Source organism: Aptenodytes patagonicus, chromosome 1 (genome assembly GCF_965638725.1).
Source record: "Aptenodytes patagonicus chromosome 1, bAptPat1.pri.cur, whole genome shotgun sequence".
Lineage (NCBI taxonomy): Eukaryota > Metazoa > Chordata > Aves > Sphenisciformes > Spheniscidae > Aptenodytes > Aptenodytes patagonicus.
This window is the reverse complement of record NC_134949.1, coordinates 44,553,099-44,576,212: the sequence shown is the minus strand read 5'-3', so window position 1 is coordinate 44,576,212 and position 23,114 is coordinate 44,553,099. Positions and strand designations below refer to the sequence as shown.

The 23,114-nt window shown below is 38.7% G+C and overlaps 1 protein-coding gene across 3 annotated transcripts in view; it reads left to right on the top strand.

The window, feature by feature from the left end:
* PAWR (pro-apoptotic WT1 regulator) overlaps window positions 1–23,114 on the top strand; it is an 85,538-nt gene that overhangs the window by 28,661 nt on the left and 33,763 nt on the right. For all 3 annotated transcript variants that reach the window (XR_012994909.1, XM_076333519.1, XM_076333504.1), the window contains one exon: window positions 14,284–14,412. Coding sequence is in view for 2 of the 3 variants with exons in the window: in XM_076333519.1 (XP_076189634.1) it covers window positions 14,284–14,412 (129 nt within the window). In the remaining variant the exon portion in view is untranslated. The remainder of the gene's footprint in view (window positions 1–14,283; window positions 14,413–23,114) is intronic.

Sequence of the window (23,114 nt, the reverse complement as noted above, 5' to 3'; positions counted from 1 at the left end):
CCATCCCAGCATCCTTTCTTGGCAGGGATGAGTGGGAACGTGTTTGAGAGCAAAGCAGGTGTAGAACCATTTTTTTCTTCTTTTTTTTATACTGTTACCTTCTCAGATTAGAACAATATTATGCTTAGGGAGTTCTTGATGCGTGTGCCCATGTCTTCTGATGAAAAGCCAGAGTGCTGCAGTCCCGTACGTGCTGGATGGTGTGATAGCAGAATTGCCCTGCTTCTTACGCTTGCTTCTCCCAGTTTGCTGTGCAACTGCAGTTGGTTTATGTGGGATGTATGCATGAAGGAGAAATATGTTCTTAGTGCAATTTGTTATCCTTTGTTTTGTTATATCCTTGTTATTTGTTATGTGTATTGCCACTGAAACTTCTCCTGCAGAGAGTTTACTGTTATCCTAGAAAATAAGGCTGCAGGGGACTTTGAAGAATCGTCTAGTTTGTCATCTTGTCCCAACAGGATCCTTGTACCTGTGTTATCTGACATTGGTGTATTCTTTAAGATCTCCAGTGATGAAGATTGCTTTTCTAGGCCAACTGCTCTATGTCCCTTTTTTTGTGTGTGTGTGTCTTTTTGTTTGTTTGTTTTTTTGTGTAATGTATTTGTTGTTTTTGCAACAAAATCTTATTAGGTTCAATGAGATGCACAAGTGAATTAGTCTGCATCCTATTTGCAAGGTGATGTTCTGCTGTCACTGCCCCAATAAGTTGTTTATAATGTTAACTGGACTTTTGGGAGAAATCCTTTCTTGCAGCATTTCGTATCAGTGGTGAATGACTGTGAAAGCTTTTGTGGGTGTTTGATATGACAATGCATAGATGTACTTGGGTCTTCCTTCTCTACACATTTTAAAAAAAGTCTTCAAACACAAACTATAAATTGAAAAGCAGCTACAGAAGAGAGTCAGAGCCTTCTATTATCCCAATTCCAGTTAATAAGATACTCCATTATATATAAATAAAGATAGCCAAATGTAAATGTTTCACATTTTCGGATTCACAGCCATAAAAGAACCTAGGCCAGACTTTATTTCAGGCACAAACTACTACAGCTTAATTAACAATACCTTCTTTTTATCTTACTACAAATCCATGTCAGAAGTACAATTAAAAAAATCTTGGAACTGTGAATGGAGCTCTAATTGTTTTAAGAAAAAGGAGTTCCATTTTAAAAAATGTGGAAAATTTTACTTAAAGCAGTAATAAGAGAATACCAAAACCCTAGTACATAGGGAATAGTATATAGCTGTGTTATGATCTTTGTGGTCTTGTTTTCAGTGGATATTTCTTCCTAACATTACTTGCATATGTTAGCAGGAGAAATTACTAATGTGAGGAACGCTATGTATACAAGATATACATATTTTAATGACATTTTTGCATACCTGTGCCAAGAGAGAGGGTAATTCAATAACAAATTTCACAAGGAGTTAGGCCAGGTCTAGTGGTTCCTGTCCTTGTGCTGTCTCTTTCGTTGTGTGTGGACACCTGTTTTTATAATAGGAGAAGTGGCAGGTCTGAAAACAACATTTTTGGGTTTTGATGAATTCATTTACAGAGGGATCAGTTCCTGTACAGGTAAACATTGTGCCAGGACAGAAGAATGGGCAGTGCAGGTTCCAGGATGAGCAGAAGGTGAGACTGGGCTATCTGACCAGTCTGTAGGTATTTCTGAGTTCATGCTGTTTGTGGTGGAAGAGCCAAGTTAAGAAGTCCAGCTTGTCTCGCATCCTGCTCATTTATATTTATGTTGCAGTTTTCTTTCAGTTACAGTGGCCCAGCTGCATGTGGAGCCAAGCTGTAAGAAGGAACACGTTAATCCACTGTCCTTGACTCCTGATGGGCTTTTTTACCTTAGGAATCATAACATGGGGTTATGCTGTTACGTGGCATGGTGGTGAAACTTGCAGTGGTTGGATGGATGAGCTCTGCAGCTCTGTAGTAGTCCTCTTGTTGCTACTTAGAGTAATAGCAGCCATGCAGGGGAAAACTGTTTGTAGCCCATACTATCCGCAGGTTAAAGAAGTTACCTTGGCCACGTGTCAGAGCTCTGAAATCTGAATCAATAGTTTGCTTCCCCTTAAAAATAGAGGGTGTTTACTAATATTGGGGACACTATTTATATCCCAAAACAGTTAACGATGTTCCACATTAGTATGTGCTTTTAGATGAATACTTCAGTATTTCTGTGGTTTGAATTACTGAGGTTTTAATTTTGTGAGGGTTTAACCTTTTCCATGTCCAGGCTGCTTTGGATCCTTGCTGTTACCTGACTTGTCTGTGCTGACCCTGGCACTCATCTGACCCTGTAGTTAGCTAGACCAAGGTGTACAAAAGACTATTCACTTTTTATAGAGGTAGCTTTCTGCATTACCCTGATGTGGCTTGCCAGTGTCAGGGGAGGTGATGCAGAGGGCTGGTAGATGCCCATGGGCAGGAGCGGGAAAGAGGGAGAGTTGGAGTATGGCTAAATGGACGCAGGCTAATTTAAGCTGTTGTGGAGCCTCAGCCCTCGTCCGTCATGTTGTTAAATTTGTTAGGAATCTTGGGGGAGGGAGAAGGCTTGGTTTTTTGGCTGGAAAAAGCAATTGCAGGGGGGCATGTGAAAATAAAAAATAGGAAGTAAAAATAAAATCAAAGCAATGCAGAGTTATTTCTGTGTCCAAATAAAGTTTGGCTCAACTTTAGGGTGAAGGTTCAGTTCTGATTCTATCTGCAGTAGTTTCCTTTCTTTAAATTGTGTAGTGCCCTCATACAATTAGCTATAGATATGCAGAGAGACTTTTTATTTCCACATTGTTTTAATAGTGTTTGAGAGACTTTTGGATTCCTTACTCTTCCAGATCTACAGACAGGAATCATGTGGCAGGGGAGGGGAAGGTTTTTAAATATTTATTGAACAAAAAGTTATATATAAAGCCTTCTGCTAATTTTTTTATCTTTTAGTGCAGGTGCTAAAAGGTTAATAGCTAGCCTATCACTTCTATTGTACCAAGAGGTATTTTTTCTAACCTAAAGCAATGTTAATTTCCATTTAAGGAAGAATGTCTGCAGGAGCCAGTGGTATTTACTAACTGCGCCTGTGAAAACATTCCTTTTCACCCTCAGATGCTCACTCAGCCTTCTGTTTTCCAAGTGACATTATTACAGGCTTTAGCTTGTAGTCTGAGAAATTAAAAGCACATTTTAATAACGTGAACAGCAGAATCCTCGGTCCTGACTCCTCCTTGGATACTTCCTCACTTGCGTTCCTCTGGCTTGGATTGGAGTGCAAGTGTAGCAATGGCTGGGGGATTTATTTTGTTGGTGGTGGGTGATTTTTGGTTTTGGTTGTTCCCCCCGCGCCCCCCCCCCCGTTTACAACATGAAGACCCCTACTGGAGCATCGTTTTATCTTTGAAAGTTGGGGTTTTTTTTTGTCATTAAGATTCTTAAAAACAGATTTTTTTTTTTTCCCCCCCTTGATTTAAAGTATCATTTGGCTGTGATAGGTTATTGCAGGAGATGAATTGAGCTCTGAATCCCATCTCCAGCGTTGCCAGCTCATGCTAATTCCTCTCCTTGTCCTCTTTGGTCAGAGTGAAAGGCTGTCGGGTTGGACACATGAATGGCTCAGGGCTGCTCCATGGTAACGGTGTGAATGCTCCTACCCTGCGGTACCTACAGGATATGTAAAATTGTTTACCTTTCTTTCACTGGGGGATGGTAAAGCTTGAATTACCTTGTGTTTACCACAGTTTGGTCTACAGAAAACAATGCATGTGAACAGTTACCATGGAGAAGACGATGCACGTTAATTTGTGTATCAGTCTTAACCTTAACCTCTCTTTACACTCAATAGAAAATGGGGGGGAGGGGTGTCGTGGCCATTTTATCCTGTGCCTCAGCAAGGGAGACCCTTGCCAGTGCAGTACCAAGCAATGCACGGGTCCGGAGCACAGAGCAGATCCATGTCAGCATGTAACAGAGTTTCCTGAGCATCTTTAATGGGTAGATTTCTGAGCACTTCAGCAAAGAGGACTGTACCCTTTATTCCTATTTTACAGTTGAGAAACGCATGTTATAGTTGATGTTTTGAATCAAGAAAACAAATGCCTTATGAGCTGAAATGTTAATAATTTGCTTGAGCTGTCTGGCCTGAAAAGGTAGATCTGTTGACATGCAAAGAACTTCTTGGTTGCTGAAGACCTGGCCAAGACTTACGCTATATTGTATGCAAGTAACTGTATAGCTAGAAACCCCCAAAACTGTCAGTCACTCAACAATTAAAAAAGCACTAATGGAAAATTGCATTTTTTGTACAAACTTTTTCTGCACTTGCAAATATAAGCTTTTATTTATCCAGCATTTTCCCTGCTTTATTTATTCCTGCTTTATTCTGGTTTGATTTGCTGTAGAAATACCATAGCTCTCTTACTCAATGAGTTACAGTAGTGCAAGGTTCCAGTGAGTGCAGTTGTTTTCAACCAACTGTATGATGTGACTCATTCCTCCCATTACGATCCTATACTACCTTTCCTCACACCTAGATTGATTTGGTTTTGTGTCCATGCATGTTCTTCTCTGTTCTAAGGTCACCATATGCAAATGCTAGTGCTGTACTAAGGTACTTGAACCTGCTGGTACTGTTTTGTGGACTTAAAGCATGCACTTGAGTGGCGAAGTCTTGTCTATCTGCATGCTCCTATCCTGAAGTCCCAGTTTTCCTTATCTTCTGGGAGAGGAGTATGTCCAGCTCTGTCTCAGATCTGGTAATCAAAATGTGAATTTTGAGTGAGTGCTGCAGGAGAAATTAGGCAATCACTCTGACAGTGACAGAAAGACCTCAGAAAAGTATAATGTTTAGTTTTGCTTCTCAGACCGATTGAAACAGATGTATTCTTTACTTGCTTGCTTATTTTTGCTGCTGTAATCTCAGTTTACTTGTGTAGCTCCCTCTCACCAGGCATCAGCTGCGTGTTCTTTCTATGATCCTTTCCCACAGCTCTTTTTGTCTCCCACGCTTTCTCCTCCTCACTCGTAAGTCAATCCTATAGTTCCCTCAGTTCCTCACGGAGCCTTTGAATGGGAAGAGTCAAACACCTGCTGAGTTGGTTCAGGGCTGTATACAGCGCTGACTGCTCAGGTGGAAGGGTGACTGCCTGCTTTGTCTAGCCCTTGAATTACTGTGGCAGCTAATCTGCATCTTTCACTGTTGGCAAACTTGATTTAAAAAAAAAAACTAATTATGCAACTTTCATATCTTTACAGTATTAACCTATTATTAATATTATTTATTACTGTGTGGACACCCCACTCCTTCTGTCACTAGTGACTTCAAAAAAATACAGGGACAAAAGAACTGTGATTTCTGAGCGCAGTTTCCATAAGAAGCAGGGGTACAAATGCTGGTGACAGAAGACTTTTATGTTGTTAGGACATGGGATTGCACTATGAGAACCTGGACTGGATTTCCGTCAGGAGCCTTGGACCTTGATACGAGCATTTATACAAAAAAATTTGTTGGTGAGGCCCCTGAGGAAGAGGTCTTCCTTCCAAACGCAGAGCTAAAGGGTGATCGCAGAAGTCTAGGTTGGCCAACAGCTTCACAGCATTGTTGCTAGGATTAACTTGTTAGGTATAAGGTGTTCTCCCAAGACATATTTACAATATTGACTGCAGCAGCAACTTTAAACTTTTTTGGTCTTCTCTAGGTATTGCCATCCTGGCAGGCTTCAGTACTACAGATGTGATTTGTTTGCCTGCGTAGCTTCGATCACTACTGTCTATTCCTGACATCAGTGCTGAGGGCTTAAAAAGTGGTTATTTATTGCCTTGAAAGTCAAATTCAACAGCTTTTATCCAGATATGTGCCTATCCTGTTTAAGGTGCTCTTTCAGTACTTCCTCTCCCTTTCTGCCCCATGGCTGAGTGTAGAGTCCTCATACCTGTCCGGTTAGAACAGCTATTTGTATTAGGACTCAAAAGAAACAGCTGGGAGAGCAGAAAACCTTGTTGATATTTTTATCAGCTTTTCTACGGGTTCAGGAGAATCTCCCAAATGAGAAATGCAGTACAACTCTCAAAAAAGCGCTGTGCCAAAGTTTTCTTTTTCCATTGGAATTGGTTCTGAGTCTATTGTCGTGGCTTGTCCGTGCTCACTTGGTTGTCAGCAGCCTCTTTGGCTTTGTTTAGTTTGACCAATCCCACACCCACTGTGTGTTAACACTGAATGAGATTAGGTTGGGTAGGGGAAAAAAAAAAAGATAATTAGCCTGTTAATCAAGAGAGCAGAAATCTATGGAGGCACTGTACTGCATTTTTTTTTAAAAACATTTAAAATGCAACTTGATATTGAGACAATATAAATTGCTACAAACTGCATGCTTCAGAGGATAGGATAGTTAGAAATACAGTACACTGATTAACCTGTTTGATCTCCTTTCAGAACATTCCTCAAATACTGATCTCATCTTTATTTCTTTTTAGAAGTACCATAGATGTACTAGGGAAGAAAACAGGAATTAGATGCCTTCTATATTACAAGGTCCCATTAAAAGTGACCTGTTTTGAAAATAGTTTGCTAATCTTCTCCAAGATTTGTTTCTCTCCCTGTTCTTCTGGCTTTAAGGAGAAGGGTGCTCAATCTGTATGGTCTTTATCTACATGACAATACATCTTTCTCTCTTTTGGAGCATTGTTTCTATTTGCTTAGTTTTGGCAAGTACATGGCAATGGAAGTCAAAATGATGGTGGTTACAGGCATTTTAACTCCATTATCTAACTGTTCTTTGAGTGGCTTTTGTTCAGCCATTGTTCCCGGTGGGTAAACTGCTCCCATTTCAGATAGTTTACATGGCCTTTAATACCAATATCTCCCAGAATCCTATCTAATAAAGGAGCAAGCTTTATAGGAAAAATAGTGTAGGCGGGCATCGTCTGTAAACTATAGCTTGTTTCCTATACATCCAGGATGAGTTCTCTTTTCTGTTCTTGCAATCTGTGATGTTGTTTCCTAACATGTATGGCATGATGCAAACTGATTTCTTCTGTGAACAGTGCAAATATCCTCAACAATTCTCTCTTTTTCCTCCTGGCTGAAACAGGCAAACTTTGTTTTGCCAGGTTTCTTCTGCTCAGCCACTGGTTTGCGATCTTTGTATCAGGTAGGATGCATCATTTCAGAATGTTAATTAGGAAGCTAAGGAGATGGGTTTGGTGACTGACTCCACTTTGGATTCCCCCCTCCCCCCCCCCAGTTTGTGTGGGTTTTTTGGGAACATTGCTGTAACTTTAAGATTTGTATGTTTGATGTTATTAGTGATTTCTGTGTACAGAACGTAATCTTCATTAACCCTATACCAGATGTAAACCATCAGCAGAAGAGGGAAAAGATGTGTTGTCACTAGCAAAATTTGATTAGAGCATAGAGGTAAGAAGAGCAGTGTGCAAAATTTCAAAAAGGAAGGGGATGTTTAATTTCACTCTTCCAGTGTACAGAGCTGTGCTGTATCTGAAGTCTGGGCCCTGTAGTTCTGGAAGTCAGGTAGGCTGGAACTGCCTGTGGATTATACCACAGGCACATACCACAGCAAGAAGAGGATTTGGCAGCTTTTCTCCTAGCCCCTTTATTTGCTGTTGGTTTATGTTTTCTTTTAATGAGCAGGTACTTCTTTTGGATGAGTCGTTACTATATTTGTATAATAATTTCCCCAGGCATCAGCAGTTTGACTTCTTTGCATAAGGATCTTCAGCCAATTCTACTGTTAGGTACTTCTGTTCTTGGATGGTGATCAGCCTGAAAAGGGTCTAAGATGCTAACTTGAAGTGTAGTATTAAATAGTTTGGTGCTTAATTCTGATAGCTTGCCAATCCATACTTTTTTATTACATTTTTCTCTTTTCTAGAAGGATTTTAATAATGCTAGATAGCTTGTCTTTTGCAGTTTCTCTTGTATCCCTGGCATTTTACTCTGTGACTTTAATATTAATATCACATACTAAGTAGTTAAATTGAGCATTTCCACCAATCATTCTTGACAAGCCTTGTGATAAAGGATTTTTAGGTGATTAGTTTAAGTTAAACATTTGACTTTTGAACTCATTCTTGTGGTATGTTTGAAGACAGTGGTGGCCAAACAGTGTGTTTTGCTGAATAACAAACTGTAAACATAGCTGCTTTTTGTTATTATAATGGAGGGATAATTGACATTCTGGTGTTGATGTAGTTGATGTTTTACTTAAAGCTTTAAAAGAATTAAAAATACTTTGTTATTTTGCTCTAATACAGGCAAATACGTTGGGTTTTTTTTTCCCAGAAACATTTCTAAGTGGATTTTAAGACTGCAAATTGTATTTGCTCTGAAATATAATTGAATATACGAAGTAGGCACTTGTAAATTCTCATTATGGGTGAGAAAAGGATAGAGTTCAAACAAAATGTAAATGTGACTTGTAATCATGAATGCTATGAGTTCTGTAGAGCAAGATGTGCATCTCATTGATCTGTGATGTCTTTTTGGTTTGCTTTGTCGGCAGCAGCAGTGTGGTCAAGGATGAGCGCATCCTATGGCTGCAGTCAGCTGTGCTCTGGCCCACCTGCTGGTCACTGACCCATTGCTGCATTTGGGTCTCTTTTGATCTTGGATACCAAAGATTCCTGCCTTTATTCTTTTTCTGGGTTAAAAATCCATGCTTGTGATTGTACTAATTGTTGATACTGGACCACTCCATTTGGATATGTAGACTTTTACAAGTGCACAAAGATCATTCAGATAAGGTATTCGAATTCAGAATCCTTTTTTGGACTCTCTTAATGTGAGAATTAAGGTCAAGTATTCTTAAAAAAAAAAAAAAAAATCTTTTACTGCGTAGTCCATATCCAGAAAGCTGTTTGTAGGTTTTAGATTGTTCCTGTGAATAACGTTAGCTCTTTTCACCTATATAAGGATGTTTTTCAACATGTAAAGAAAAGCATTTAGGCAAGCTAAAGCTGATGAAAGGCTTGCATAGTGAAAAAGATGCAATTTTTCCAATTATACTGTTGTTCTAATAAAAGATTATATTACTGTAAACCCATTTTACTTAAATATTTTGGGCACTGTCTGGATATTGTAATAAAAGTGTGTTTAAAAAGTATGATTAAAAATAGTGTTTCTGAAGGGGAAAGGTAATACAATCTCAAATCATTGAGGTTTGGGATTTTTGATTGGTTTTGCTCTGTATTTTCAGAGGTGATAACAGAAAGGTTTGGTACTGTGCAAAGCGGTAGGAAGATGGTATTTAACAGATACCAGAGCTGTGCATGGTAAAGTGAGGAAGCATTTGGTTCTCAGTGCTGCAGTAAGAAGAGTGATGATAAAGAAATGATGTGTAAAATAATTGTCTTTCATTTGCAGTTAACTTTTCCAGGGTTTTCTGAATGATCAGCTGAGGGAAAAATAATGTTGATTCCCAAAATGTACTTTGTTGTAGTTAATTGTCTAGTTACATTTTCTTCAGACCTAAAACTAAAAGTCTTATATCTTGGCTTGTATTTCTACTGTGGAAGTTTTTAGGAAATGTTTACATTTAATAGAAACCTTTGCACTTTTCCAGCATCTTGATATGAAGTTGTGATAGCGCACTTTGAACTTTTAATGAACATGGAAAATGTCCTTGTGGTAAAATTGATTTAAAAAAAAAAATTTTTTAACTGTTCGAAGTCGTTTGGGGGCAATGGGAAGAAGCCTAGGTTTCCTCTCCTACATTGTTAGCATGGTTAAGAAGCTAAAAAAAAGTCAAGATAACTGATGGTGCTTGTGTTGCAGAGATTCTGTTTATTGCCCAATGTGAAGTTGAACACAGGGTTTTACAAAGAGTATGTATCTGCTTGCACGTCTTGCTGTACTGGTTAAATATGTTATTATCTCAAGTGCTCATCATTGTCAAAAAGCTGATGTAGCGCAACCATCCATGGAGTTCTGTGAAATCAACAGTTTGAATGGGCTTGCGTCTGGTTCAGGCAAAATTAACTGGGCTAAATAAAACTGCAGAAACTAACCTGACTGACATTTCATGAAGTGAACTGGGAAGCTCTTAGATATGCGCTCTGCCAGCAGAACTGCAAGGCAAGAGCAAGTTGGTGCAGGAAGGGGGATGGGGATAGTGACATTTTGACTCGGCACCATTCCTTGTGGCGAGAGCAGCTTGTGTGCGCTCAGAAAGTGATCTTTTGCATGTAGGAATACCGCTTGTTTTCATAAAAAAGACAGTCCCTCCCCAATTTTTGTTTGTTCTTAGCAATGCACAAATGTTTATAGGAAGCAAACCAGTGAATCATTAGAAATGTTCTTTGTACAATGTTTCCTTAAACTGCAGGCTCGTGGTGTGCTGGAATGTGAGGATATCTTTGTGGCTGTTTCCTTCATCGGTCTGATTCTTTTGAAAGCATCTTACTCTGCTTGTATTTTCCATACTAGAGGTTTACAGAAAAATGTTTATACTACAGCTTCAAACATGTACTGAAATGCTAGAAAACCTAAAGAATTTCTGTGGATTCCTTATATTAAGATCAGATGTAGGAATGTCACATTGAATATCTGCTGTACAAAACTCAGATGATTTTAATGGAAAATAAGAATCTGAAATGGTATGTGCCTAGCAGCAAAATAAAAAAGCAGGGGGAAGGGAATGGATAGAGAGAATTATGTAATGGACCAGAATTACACCTTGGTGGTTACAAGTCCATTTCTCTGCTGTGCTGACGGAGAAAATAATTACTGCATTTATGTCTCTTTCAATGACGTGAAACTAGTTTCTAAAGCGGAGTATTTGATAGCAGCCTGCAGTGCAAGCAGCACAGTAATCCATCTGATCAAAATGTCCTGTGGGCTGAGGCAGTTTGAGCTGCAGGGCAGTTTGAACAAAAGTTTTTAAAAGTGTGTAACAACACTTAGTACATTTTTAATTTTTCAATAATAATTAATCTGTCAACTGAAACTTGGCTTTCATTGATTTTTATTACTCTAAAAGCTAACCTAGAATATAAATAGCATTAAGATTAGCAATCTAACTGAAGTTGATGGAGAAGTGCATAAGCAGAATACTGAATGTAAAGTATTATTTTGCATAAGAAAGCTTATTTCATCGTGAGTCAAAACAAATGGAAGGCTAATGGTTATTGAAACAAAATTTATTAACTTTAGTAAAAAACAGTAAAATCTTAGAATTCCGTAGTTAATATCATGTTGACGTGTGCTCAGCAGGCATTTCATGGACATCATCTAAGTTAGTGTGTGGGTATGTGCGTGTCTTTATGTTTGGAAGGGGAACCTAACCTTTGTGTTTTGGAAACCACAGACAGTTACTAGTAATCTGCTTTAGGGTAGGAAGGAGTTGGCAACCCTAGCCAAATGTGCCACATTGATTGCAAATGGTCAGGACCAACCTGTCCCTGACTCCTCTACCTCATCTGTAACAAGTAATAAAAACCCGCTGCTTCTGTGGTTCTCGCCACTCAAACTTGTGTTGGCCCCAGCTGGGTCGGGGCATGCTCCAGTGAAGGGAACTGGAGCAAGCCCCAGTAGCTTTCAAAGCAGGTTGTATGCTCCAAATTAGGTTTACATAAACTGTCGCTAACTGTTCCATGCTTGGGAAGAAAGCCTTTAACTTTGGAAGTATGAATTACTTGGGGGGGGGAGGGTTAATACCTTTTGATAGTATTGATTAGCAGTCTTTTGTGACCTTGGACCTTCCTGAGAAGAAGGGAAAGGGTGGGAATGGACATCGCTGGCAAATCCTAACTGAAAATGCTTAGGTTAAAATTTTGTGGCTGGAAATTTCATATCAGATTATGACATTTTGTTCCTGTCCAAAACTACTAAGAGAATAGTTAGTAGCAGGTGATCTTATATCAAAAGAGAGAAGAACATTCTTCCTCACAGATGTAATTGTATTCAGAGAAAAATATTTCTGTGGAATGCTGATGGTCTCTGGAAAGCTTATGAGAAGTATGTATCTGAAGGAGGAGAGAATTTGTGAAGAAAGGAGCACTTGTCTACTTAGTTGCTACAAAGACTTTTTTTTTTTACCTGCAGTATTGTAATTTGAGCTTTATGCTTCTCCTTAAAGAATGTTGTTCCTTGAAAATGCAAAGCTTTTTTGAGGTGCGTGAAGATTACTGGTCTCTTCTGTCTCCTGTCGGTTTTCTCCTACGCTTATTAGAGGCTGCTCTTCCAAACTCATGTCAAACTCTCTCTTTCCTTTGAGTTTATCTGGGGTCTTTATTCTCTTACATGAACAACTTGGAGGCTGGAAGAACAATCCGAAAGTTTTCCTGTTTTTCTAACACAGTATCATTCTTCATCTGCATGACATTAGTCTTAATTTTTGAGACCTTCTGTGAGCCTCTTAGTTCTTTCTAAACAAGACGGGTTTTGTAAGAGCTTAAGATCACTCCATTTATTGTTGCAGTTGTGGCTCGTTATTTCTTAATTTGTCACTTCAGAATGGATTATTAGGATAATGGGATAAATTAGGATACAGACTTAAGTTTATGTTAGCAAAATTTTTAAGCTTTACAGTTTATAAAAGGTAGAGGATGTTGATTTAAAGATCACCTCCTAGAATGTGCTGTGACTGTGTTTTCTAAACGCTCTGTTAAAAATGGACCTGAGAGAACCAAATTAAATATTTTTTTATTTATAATTATTTTATTTGAAAAGACCACTTATTGAAAGTGTTTTTGAATGTATAATGATACAGCTGTAATAATCTTTCAGGTATGCCTTTTCTTAGTGATAGAAGTAGACAGGTCTACATCAGTTGCATTAAAATGTTGGTTAGAAGTAGATTGGTGAAATTGCATTAGGATTCTGCCATGAGTGCTACTGCAGAGAATTTAAATGGCCTTTATTCAGGTTCACTTACGTTCACTTTATTATGTTCACTTTTGGAAACATATAGCTTTCTAGTTTGTCAGTTTTCTAGCACTTCTATCACCCCAGTGTTTGCTTTGGAGCAGCCAAAGTTAGTTTTTTATATTTTCAGTTAGTAAATCACACTGGTTTTCTTTTTAAAAAATACTATATTCCAGCATTCTCATTATATGCTTTTGACTACTTTTGGGTCTTTTGGATAAGATGGTGTCAGGGATCATCAGTATCTAAGCCTCAGAACAGTGATTTTGGTTTTTGTGCATTAGAAACTTCCATTGAAGTTATTTGACATTCATCTTTGTTCTCTTGTAGCCCTGTTCTCTGTTTCTAAAGCTGTTGCATGTTCACCTAGAAGCTTTTTTTGATACCCTAGAATGGTTAGTTCCCTGTGTTTTTGTAACTAGGTCTCACACACCTCTTGTTTTAATGCAGAGTGCTGGCAAACAGCTTGTGATGTTATGGTCAATTTTTTTGGAGCTTCATGTCTCTTCAAGTTGGTCTTCTAAACATGAGATTGTGTTTTTTTCTTGATGTAAATTTGTACATGATAAACTAATAGACCGATGTAGACATAGCTGACTTAGTCCAAAGCTGGTTGAGTCCTCACATTTCTACCCTGGCCTCGGTGTGGCTTTGAGCTAGAACAGAGGCAGTGTTACCGGTTATTTATTTATTTATTTATTAAATTATTTTTCTGTCTCTCACCTGTCAGCAGTCAGTGCTTTAGAAACATAATCCTTTTGAATCAAGTATTTCAGTAAATCTAGTATGAAACATTTGTGATGAAGAACCAAAATGTTATGTTAGTGTAAATGGTTAGTAGTTAATGACTGTCCAACTAATTTTAAAATGACTCATTTTCAATGGAAAACTTTCAGACAAAACCAAAAACAAGGAGAGCAAAATTAAGATGAGTGATTCAGTCTGACACTGACTCAGCAGATGTGTCAAAAAAGGTCAGCTATTGAATGAAGAGTACAATTAACTCTTTTTTTCCTTTTCTGTGCTTCCTCAAAATCTCTTATGTAGAGGTAAAATTATTGCTTATGACAAATGGGATTGTAAAGTCATTCAAATGGAAGGGACCTCAGGTATAGTTCACGCCCCTGACTGAACTTGGACAACGTTGCCTAGGGCTTCATCAAGTTGGATCTTGATTTGATTATTTTTTTGTGATGAAGAAAAAGCAGTTAGTTGTCAAACTTTATTCTTGTATTGGAGATACCAATATCCATGAAAAGAAAAAACATTTCAACATTTAATAACCTTTTCTGAAATATAAAATTAATCTTTGGAAAAATTCACTGATGCATGAATTTATGAAGTATGGGAAGCATGTGAAGCAACATACAAAGACTATCTTGTAACTGAAAATTTTTGTTTTTAGAGCCTTGATGAATATGAAGATGATGAAGCAGGGCAGAAGGAACGAAAGAAGGAGGATGCTATTACCCAACAGAATACGATACAAAATGAGAGTTCCAGTGCAGATACCCCTGGCTCATACTTACTACAGGTGAGATCTTGACACTTGCTCGTTTTGATATTTTACTTGGTTTTTAAAGTCATAATATCTTCTTCTTTGTTCTCCTACTTAATGGTAGATTATACCCTATATAGAAACAAACATGAAATTCAGGAGTTGTCACATTACTAAAACCAGAGTATGAGGTTCCATTCCCCAAACTCAACACTACTGAGACTGGTTTCGGGGAAGAGAATCCCTTGTTTCTGTAGGGGCTTTGAAGGTAGAGGTATTGATTGATGTCCACCAAACACTCATTTGATAAGAGGAAAAGAATCCTGGAGATTCAATTGAGAAATACTTGTAGTTTTAGAAAATTCAGTAAGTGGAGGTAAACTTTTCAAATCAGGACCTAATTTCCCAATTTAATTTATTGTCAATTAACAAACTTCTAATTACTGACTCTGGTATTGAAACAAGCACACACACTTAGGGAAAACGCTCCTTGCCCTTTGTGAAACCTGTTCTCCCCTTTTTTTGTTCTCCAGTCTCCTTGCCACAGGTTACACTGTCCTGCAGCCCTCCCCCCATCAAAATCTTGCCAATTATGCCCTGTACACCTCTCCTGCATACTATACTACCTGTGGCACATGTTCTCTTTCCTTTCGTGCCCTTAGTGTCTTTAGCCAGTCTTGTTTCTCCTTCTCTTCTGTTACCTAACAGCGTGTGTAAACCCGGCTGTACACACTGAGTCCATCTAGCTCTGCCTCTTGCCTCTAACAGAGGGAATAGCACATGCATAGGGAGAAAAATACACAGAGCAAGCCCATAGTGATAGTTTTCAAACCACCAGTGGGATATCCTGAACCAGAGGGGGCATCACTGAATTTAGTGGGTCTGGATGCACTTTCCTTCTAAAATTTTGCCCGGACTTTCATATGCTCATGGTGCATTTAACATTCAGAAGAGCCTAAGGCAAAAAGGTCTACAGCTTAATTACCTGGAATGTGAAGAACAGTCTCCTTTTGTTTAAGTTGAACCTGTCATTTGCCGTGTGTTTCCATGTGATTTCACCAAGGTGTCCCAGTGGAAGACATGGGGAACAACTGCTTCCTCTTTATGTGACTGAGTGCCGCAGAGAGAGCACAGCCCCTCTCAGCTGTCTTTTCTCTAGGCTGAAGTGTTCTTTTTTATTTAGCTGTTCTTTGTACAGGAGATATTCAGTAACGTTCGGTACTTTTTCCGGTTTGAACTATATTTTATTTGGGATCAGGAAACAGAACTGAAGAGTTCAGTGCAGCATGCAATTGTAGAGTGGTTTAATGGTGGTTTTTGTTTTATTCTCTGTTTCTTTCCTGACAATTCCTGATAGTCTGCCTGTTTGTCTGCAGCTGAGCACTGAGTTTACTTTTTTTGTTGTGTTTGTCTACTCTAACTTAACATTTTGGGGTTATCTGTGAGTGATAATAGCCAGCTCAGAGGCTGATGCATATGTAAATTTAGAAGCATGTTTACCTTTTTGTCTCACTTTGTGCTTATGTACACTAAATTTCATCTCCCGTTTTACCTCCCAGCCACTCCCAATAGAGAAGTCCTGCATGTTTTCACAGTTGACTCTCATCTTTTCTGTTCTGAGTAGCATCTGTGGACATCTGCTTCCCGACTATATTGAAAAGCACAGGTCCCAGAACAGGTTCCTGTGGAAGTCTTCTGGGTACTCCATCCACTGCAAAAGCTGACCATCAAGGCCCACCATTATTGTGTCTTTTCACCAGTGAAGGTCTTTTCACCGTGGAAGGACATTAGCTCTTATTGCAGTACGGCTTAATTTCTTTAAGAGGCTTTGGGGAATGCGTTTTTGAAACTCAGTGGGCTGCCAACCAACTTTCTCTTCTGGACATTTTATCACTTAAAAGCTGTATTAGATTTGTGAAGTGTAACTATTTTACAAATACGCTGGTGACTCTTCCACACTATATCATATTTACTCATCGATTCCCTAATTGTTTTAGACTTACTAGCACCACTTTATTCAGTATAAATATCAAGCTTACTGGTCTATAGTTCTCTCGTCTACTTTAGAATCTGCTTAAAGATAGTGATTATGTTAACCACTGGTACTAGGGCAGTTTTAAGTGAGAGATTTTACATAATCTTGAGTAGTTCAGCTGTGACATTTTTCATTAATATCAATAGTTCCTTCAAACCTCAAGGAGTAAATACCTTCTCATTCTGGCAATTAAGGGTTTTTTTTTCCATTTTGTTAATTTGTTTTTAAGTTCTACCAGTGCTTCTGGTAGACCCTTTGTGTCTTCCATGAAGAAGTACTCTAATGTGAGACATTTACCATGCTATTCCATGGTGAACACCAACAAAAATAGTTCTGCAGAGAAACTGTCTCTGAGCACGCCTCATAAAACTTGATCTATTGTCTTTGCAGATTCTTTGGCAGGATTCCTCATTCTGAAATGTTTTTATACTTTTTCCAAGTTGTTTTTTAGACTCTTTCTTACTGTGTTCACTCTGTTTTCATTTCTTCAAAATTAGTCTGAAAGTTGTCGATTTTCGTTTCCCTTAGTGGCATTATTACATAATGCTTTGGCTATACTCCTATGCCCCTGTTTTTTCATCCATATTTTCTATTCTTCTTGACCAGCAATCTCAGCTTCTATTTACCAGGCTGTCTGTATTAATTGTATCCTACACGGTTCCAAGTTTGTCACCTCCGTATTCAAACAGGCACTGCTTCTTTGTTGACAGAGCACAGCAGGGGTGTCTTGTCACTGACAATACAGAAGAGAGTCCCAGTCCTCAGATCTGGCAAAGACCCAGGATGGCACATGTACAGAACAGATGGAACCTTAGAAAGTTGTAGCTGCTAAGACTTAATCAGTTTATTACTGACTCTGTCAACTCGCTTTTTATGAGAAGACTTACAACTTGCCCAATTTGAACAGAATTTGACAGCAGTGTTATTTCAGCTTTGATGACTTAGTTTCCTTTTGTTTCTCCTCTGTGCAACAGTTAAGCCTAATTCTGTTCTTAAAAGTAGAATTTGTTTTAGATTAAGAATTCAGTCAATTCTAGTTGCCATTGACCAATATTTATTCTAGTTCTATCTACTAAGCAGAATAAATAAATTTCTGTAGTTACAGACTTGTTCACTGACTTGTCCATTCTATTATAATTTTATGAAATTTGTAAATACATAATTACTGTGACATTTACAGGGGAAACAAGACAGTTAATATTGACTTCATGTATGATGGACAAATATGTTCCTGAATAATGTTTTGTTTCCAATGCTTAACCTGCTCTTTCAGTCGTGTTTTAACATTGTCAGAAGTTGCTGTTCTCCTTCTCGTGGGCAAAATGCACAGTTTTTGAAAACTGCCTGAATTTGAAGTCCTTGATCCAAAGCACAGAGATAAGAGATTTGTTTAAGAATAGATCTAAAAATATACAAGACTTGAGAGTATTTTCCCCGCAGCAGAACTATTTGGCTGAAATCAGCTTCTCAATTATTTTATATTGGAAATATGGAAGATGATAGGTCTGGCAACATTATAAACATTGAAAAACCATTACAATTGGAACTGTTACTTAACTTTAGCAAAAGATAGTGTGGAAAGCCACACTTCACCAGGTGAATCAACCTTAATCCATTCCCAAACACAAGTGTTACATCTGGCTCTGACTTCCTTGCTTGATTTTCCTCCTATTATGTAACGAAGCTTAGAACTCTTACAAATTAGCTAAAAATTTGTAATGCTAAGGACAAGCATAGTTAAAGTTACTACTTTAAAGTTACTAAGGTTACTACTTTAACTAGGAATCAGTGGAGCCTGGCAATTATATAAATCTAGCTCTTGCTTAGCAGAGATGATAAAATTAAAAATAGTGCAAAGCTATTTGATAGCAATGTCTTTCTTGCAGTTGGACAGAAATTATATGTTCAGGGTAATGAACGTTGTCTTTTTTGTTAATTGAAGAGGGTGTTAGTACACAATATAAAGATAACTTGCATCAGAAAACCTATAAGATTTGGCTGGAAAAACAATTAGTTTACTGATGATTTTTTTTTTTTTTTAAAGTCTCTTAGAAGACTTGCTGAGTTCCAGAATGTGGAAAAATGCTACTATTGTGCTAATGCCCAAAAAACCCCCACCAAAACCCACTATATGCAAGGCCTTAAATTTTGCATCAAAGCATTCAGGTTGTGCTCGGGTGACCATGGTCATCTGCCTCCTGGAATTCAGTGGTTTGGGGAATATTGTAAGAGACCAGATGCACAAATATGTGCCCTCTTTGGTGTAATCCTGTGGCAGTAGGGTTAACATAACTTCTGTGTCATTATAGAAGTGATATCTGAGCATGATAGCATGTTGTGGTGTCTGTATTACTTTGTGGTGGTGTTAGAAAATTGAGAGCAAATTGGGAAGGCTGAGAAGATTAATCCAAAGTCAACATAAAGCTTTGCAGTGGGAGACACATGTAGGTCCTCCATCCCTTAAAACCTTCAAATCACAACTGGGTGTTTTTCTGGAACTTATGCCATGATCACACAGAACTGTCATTCTCAATACCTTGGAAGGAGTTGGACATCCTTTGCTTCATGTTATCTTTGCTTCCTTTCTGCTTGCATTTTATTTCAAATGTTGTAGTGTCTGTGAATGCTAGTTGTTGTGCTGTGCACCGTATGAACACACTGCAAAAAAACTTCATCAGCTGTGAACAGTGTGACATTTAAGTGTAAGATATGGGAATAGTTCAGTAAATATGTCTTGGCAAAAGCACCAAGAAACAACAAGATACTTGAGATCTTCAGAGTTATTTTTGACATTGGCATGGGGATAGGGTTTACTGTGTTCTAGATGTGTGTTTTTCTCCCAACTGATTACAAAAGGGGTCTCACTAGATCAGATGTAGGCGTCTAAAATTAGATGGGCTGAATCCTTTCCTCTCTTGGCAAATTTGGACCAAGCATGTCAGAATGATTTTTTGCTACTAACATAACTTGCAAATAGGGATCAATTAGAGAGAGTGTGAGATACCAGTTTTTGTGCCTGTGAGCATGAAAAGGGGAAGCTCTCAGTCACTTAGATAATGAGGTTCAACCTTTGTGAAATAAATACTCTGAATCCTTCAAGTGAAAGGTAACGATTTGTAAAAATGAGAATGATTTAAAGTATCCTGCTGTAAAAAGGGAATGCTGGTCTTCATCATTGTCACACAGTAGCAAAATTTGTCCAGTGTATTTCTTAATTCCAAGTTAAGAAACTGCAGATTATAACTATCACGGTTACCAATACCTTTTGTGTCTGGAATGACTGCTGAAGATCTCTCTAGGGTCATCTGCTAGAGACCTGCTTTTGGATTTGTATTGCTGGCATGAAACTGGTAGGGGAATTTTACTTCTCAAGTGTTCTGAAGCCTGGGACCCCAGTGGGAGACATGACTCACTCTTTTTGTTAAGCCACACCAACTGTTCTGCTGTACCTGATTGCATATTATATACTGCTGCGAAGCCCAGGACCTCATTCAAGACCCTTGCACTCTAGTTAGAAATTGCGATCATCTTGTTCCAACCATTAACTTGTTTTGTGTATGCAATTGTAATGGGCATTTCTTGGAGTCCCCGTATTGCTCTTAGATTGCGCAGCAACAAGAAATTAAAGAAATTTTAAGGTGTTGAATCTTACCAAATTATTTTATACAAGATACAACTTTGTAAGATACATTCTAGACAGTTAAACATCCACATGAATCACAGTCAACAACACTAGACAGATTTGCTAGACAAAAAATGTCACTTCATTTGTAGCACTGAACCTTGTCTTTATACTATATGTTGTATCATATTCTTGAAATAAATTCAAATTATGTGCATTAGTAGGTAGGCTAAAGCTTGACCCTAGTACTGAATTCCTGTGGAGCTGTTAATCCAAGACATCAAAAGAAGAAGTTGCTCTAATTTTCAACTCACAACACTGACTTGCATACGCAGTAGTATTGCCATGTCTTGGATCGCTCTCACTCCTCTCTGTAGCAGCAATGCAGGTTTTTGTTCTCTGCAAGAGATTAGCTTGTGATAGATGCTTGGATAATCATTCTGTTTAGTGTAGAAATTAGCCAGTACCTTTGAAAGAATCCTTCTAGTTATTGGAGGTGAGGGTAGGATAAAATGTCTACATAATCAGCATTGACCTAATGGTGTAATTATAAAATCGTGCCACAGCAGATTGGGGTCATTGTAGTTAACTTCAGTAGTGAATAGGTTAGATGGCTGGTAAAGTCATCTAAACTTGGTTTATTATCATGACTATTTAGTTATGACTTGTGCATTTAGTCATAAGTCATCCAAGAGACTATGAAAATTGAAGGAAAACCACATCTGATCTTTTTTTTTAACCTTTTCTTCTAAAAAAGCATAACGTTTCCCCAGAACACTGCAGGCAATTTCTAAAAAGAACGTGGTCCAAAGATGTTCCCACAGAAGTGCTCTGGTGCAGTTCTGATTGCTTAAATACCATCCTTTACTTTAGATGTGACCCAACACGTTGAAATTTTCTGAAGCAGTGATGTACGCTGGTGTTACAAAGCTGTAAATGTTTAATAGAGGCACCTTACAAGCTATGTTGAAAGCAGTAAATAAAATGAAGTTAGTGAATAAAAGTCTCTGGTGACTTCTTAGCCGTGTGACAAACTGTGAGGAATGCAGGGAACTGAAGTATTACGTGCATCTCTGTTAGGAAACAGAGCTGAAAACCTGCTTGACACAAGCTTCCCCAGAGTCTTGTACTTGAATCTTATGCCAAGAATATGCTGCCAAATAAGTTTCTCAACTCGTTTTGTAGTTTATACCTGTCTATTTTGCATTTCCTGGCTTTTTATTTTGCACAGCAGTGTAATGTCATACAGCATAGTTTTGCAATTACTTTCATTATCCAAAGTATGTGATAATGATACTCATATCTATTCATACCTGACCACAATTTTTCCAAGATGTTTTGCATCTAGGTTTCATGTAGTTCTTGCAAAGAACAACAGTGTGTGTGCATTCAAGAGTAATAATTCATCTTTTATTAGTCTATTGTCATGATGTTACTTTGTGTTAATTTCTGTCCATAGAAAAAATTGAGTTGTGCTACAGGGCGTGCCCATATGTATTAAGATGGGGGTTTTTTTATGCTATATTTCTTCAGTTGTTAGGCCAAGTATTATTTTACATAATGTGATTATAGTATTGGTATTGTTTTAAAAAGAAAGTAAATAAAATGTGATTAAAACACAGAAATATGTAAATTAGGAGGAGCTGTGTTTGAGGATATGAAGTTGCATGTAATTCTGCAAAATCAGATAGTAAGACTCTGATATTTGATGGTGAAGTTACCATATAATACTGATCTTGGGTTTTCTATTTGCTGATTAATGTGATCCATCTCACAGAGATGGTATGAAAACAGTTGTTAGTATTCACGAAGCGCTTAGGCAATAATAGTGAATGCAGTAGAAAGACTCATGAGGAAATTTTATTGTGTCTAAAAAGGATCCCTTAAGAAAGGGTTTAAAAAGTTTTCAAATTCAATAAATATATTTGCATCTAAAGTAGATCTTGTGTACATGTTTTTAAAGTAAGTGACATCAGTTGCAGGGAATTTGCTGCACTGTACAGTTCATGACATGAACCAGGTGCTTCAGATGTAACTGCCATGCTTGGCATGGCTTGGGAGACCCAGATTATTCCTGTGATCTGTGTAAGGAAAACAGGAACACAGGAATTCCGTCTTCCCATGACCGTGTATGATCAGGCCATCACTCAGTAGTTTCTAGCAATACGGGCATGTATTCAGTGCAGTTTGAGTATGTGAATAGCAGTAAATAAGGTGTGGTGGCCACTTTGTGAATCATAGAATCATTGAGGTTGGAAAAGACCTCTAAGATCATCGAGTCCAACCGTCAACCCAACACCACCATGTCCTAAACCATGTCCCTAAGTGCCTCATCTACTCGTCTTTTAAATACCTCCAGGGATGGGGACTCCACCACTTCCCTGGGCAGCCTGGTCCAATGTTTCACCACTCTTTCAGTAAAGAAATTTTTCCTCACATCCAATCTAAGCCTCCCCTGGCGCAACTTGAGGCCATTTCCTCTCGTCCTGTCGCTTGTTACTTGGGAGAAGAGACCGACACCCACCTCGCTACAACCTCCTTTCAGGGAGTTGTAGAGAGCGATGAGGTCTCCCCTCAGCCTCCTTTTCTCCAGGCTAAACAACCCCAGTTCCCTCAGCCGCTCCTCATCAGACTTGTTCTCCAGACCGCTCACCAGCCTTGTTGCCCTTCTCTGGACACGCTCCAGCACCTCGACGTCCTTCTTGTAGTGAGGGGCCCAAAACTGAACACAGTATTCGAGGTGCGGCCTCACCAGGGCCGAGTACAGGGGCACGATCACTTCCCTACTCCTGCTGGCCACACTATTTCTGAGACAGGCCAGGATGCCATTGGCCTTCTTGGCCGCCTGGGCACACTGCCGGCTCATGTTCAGCCGGCTGTCAACCAGCACCCCCAGGTCCTTTTCCAACAGGCAGCTTTCCAGCCACTCTTCCCCAAGCCTGTAGCGCTGCATGGGGTTGTTGTGGCCGAAGTGCAGGACCCGGCACTTGGCCTTGTTGAATCTCATACAGTTGGCCTGGGCCCATCGATCCAGCCTGTCCAGGTCCCTCTGCAGAGCCTTCCTACCCTCGAGCAGATCAA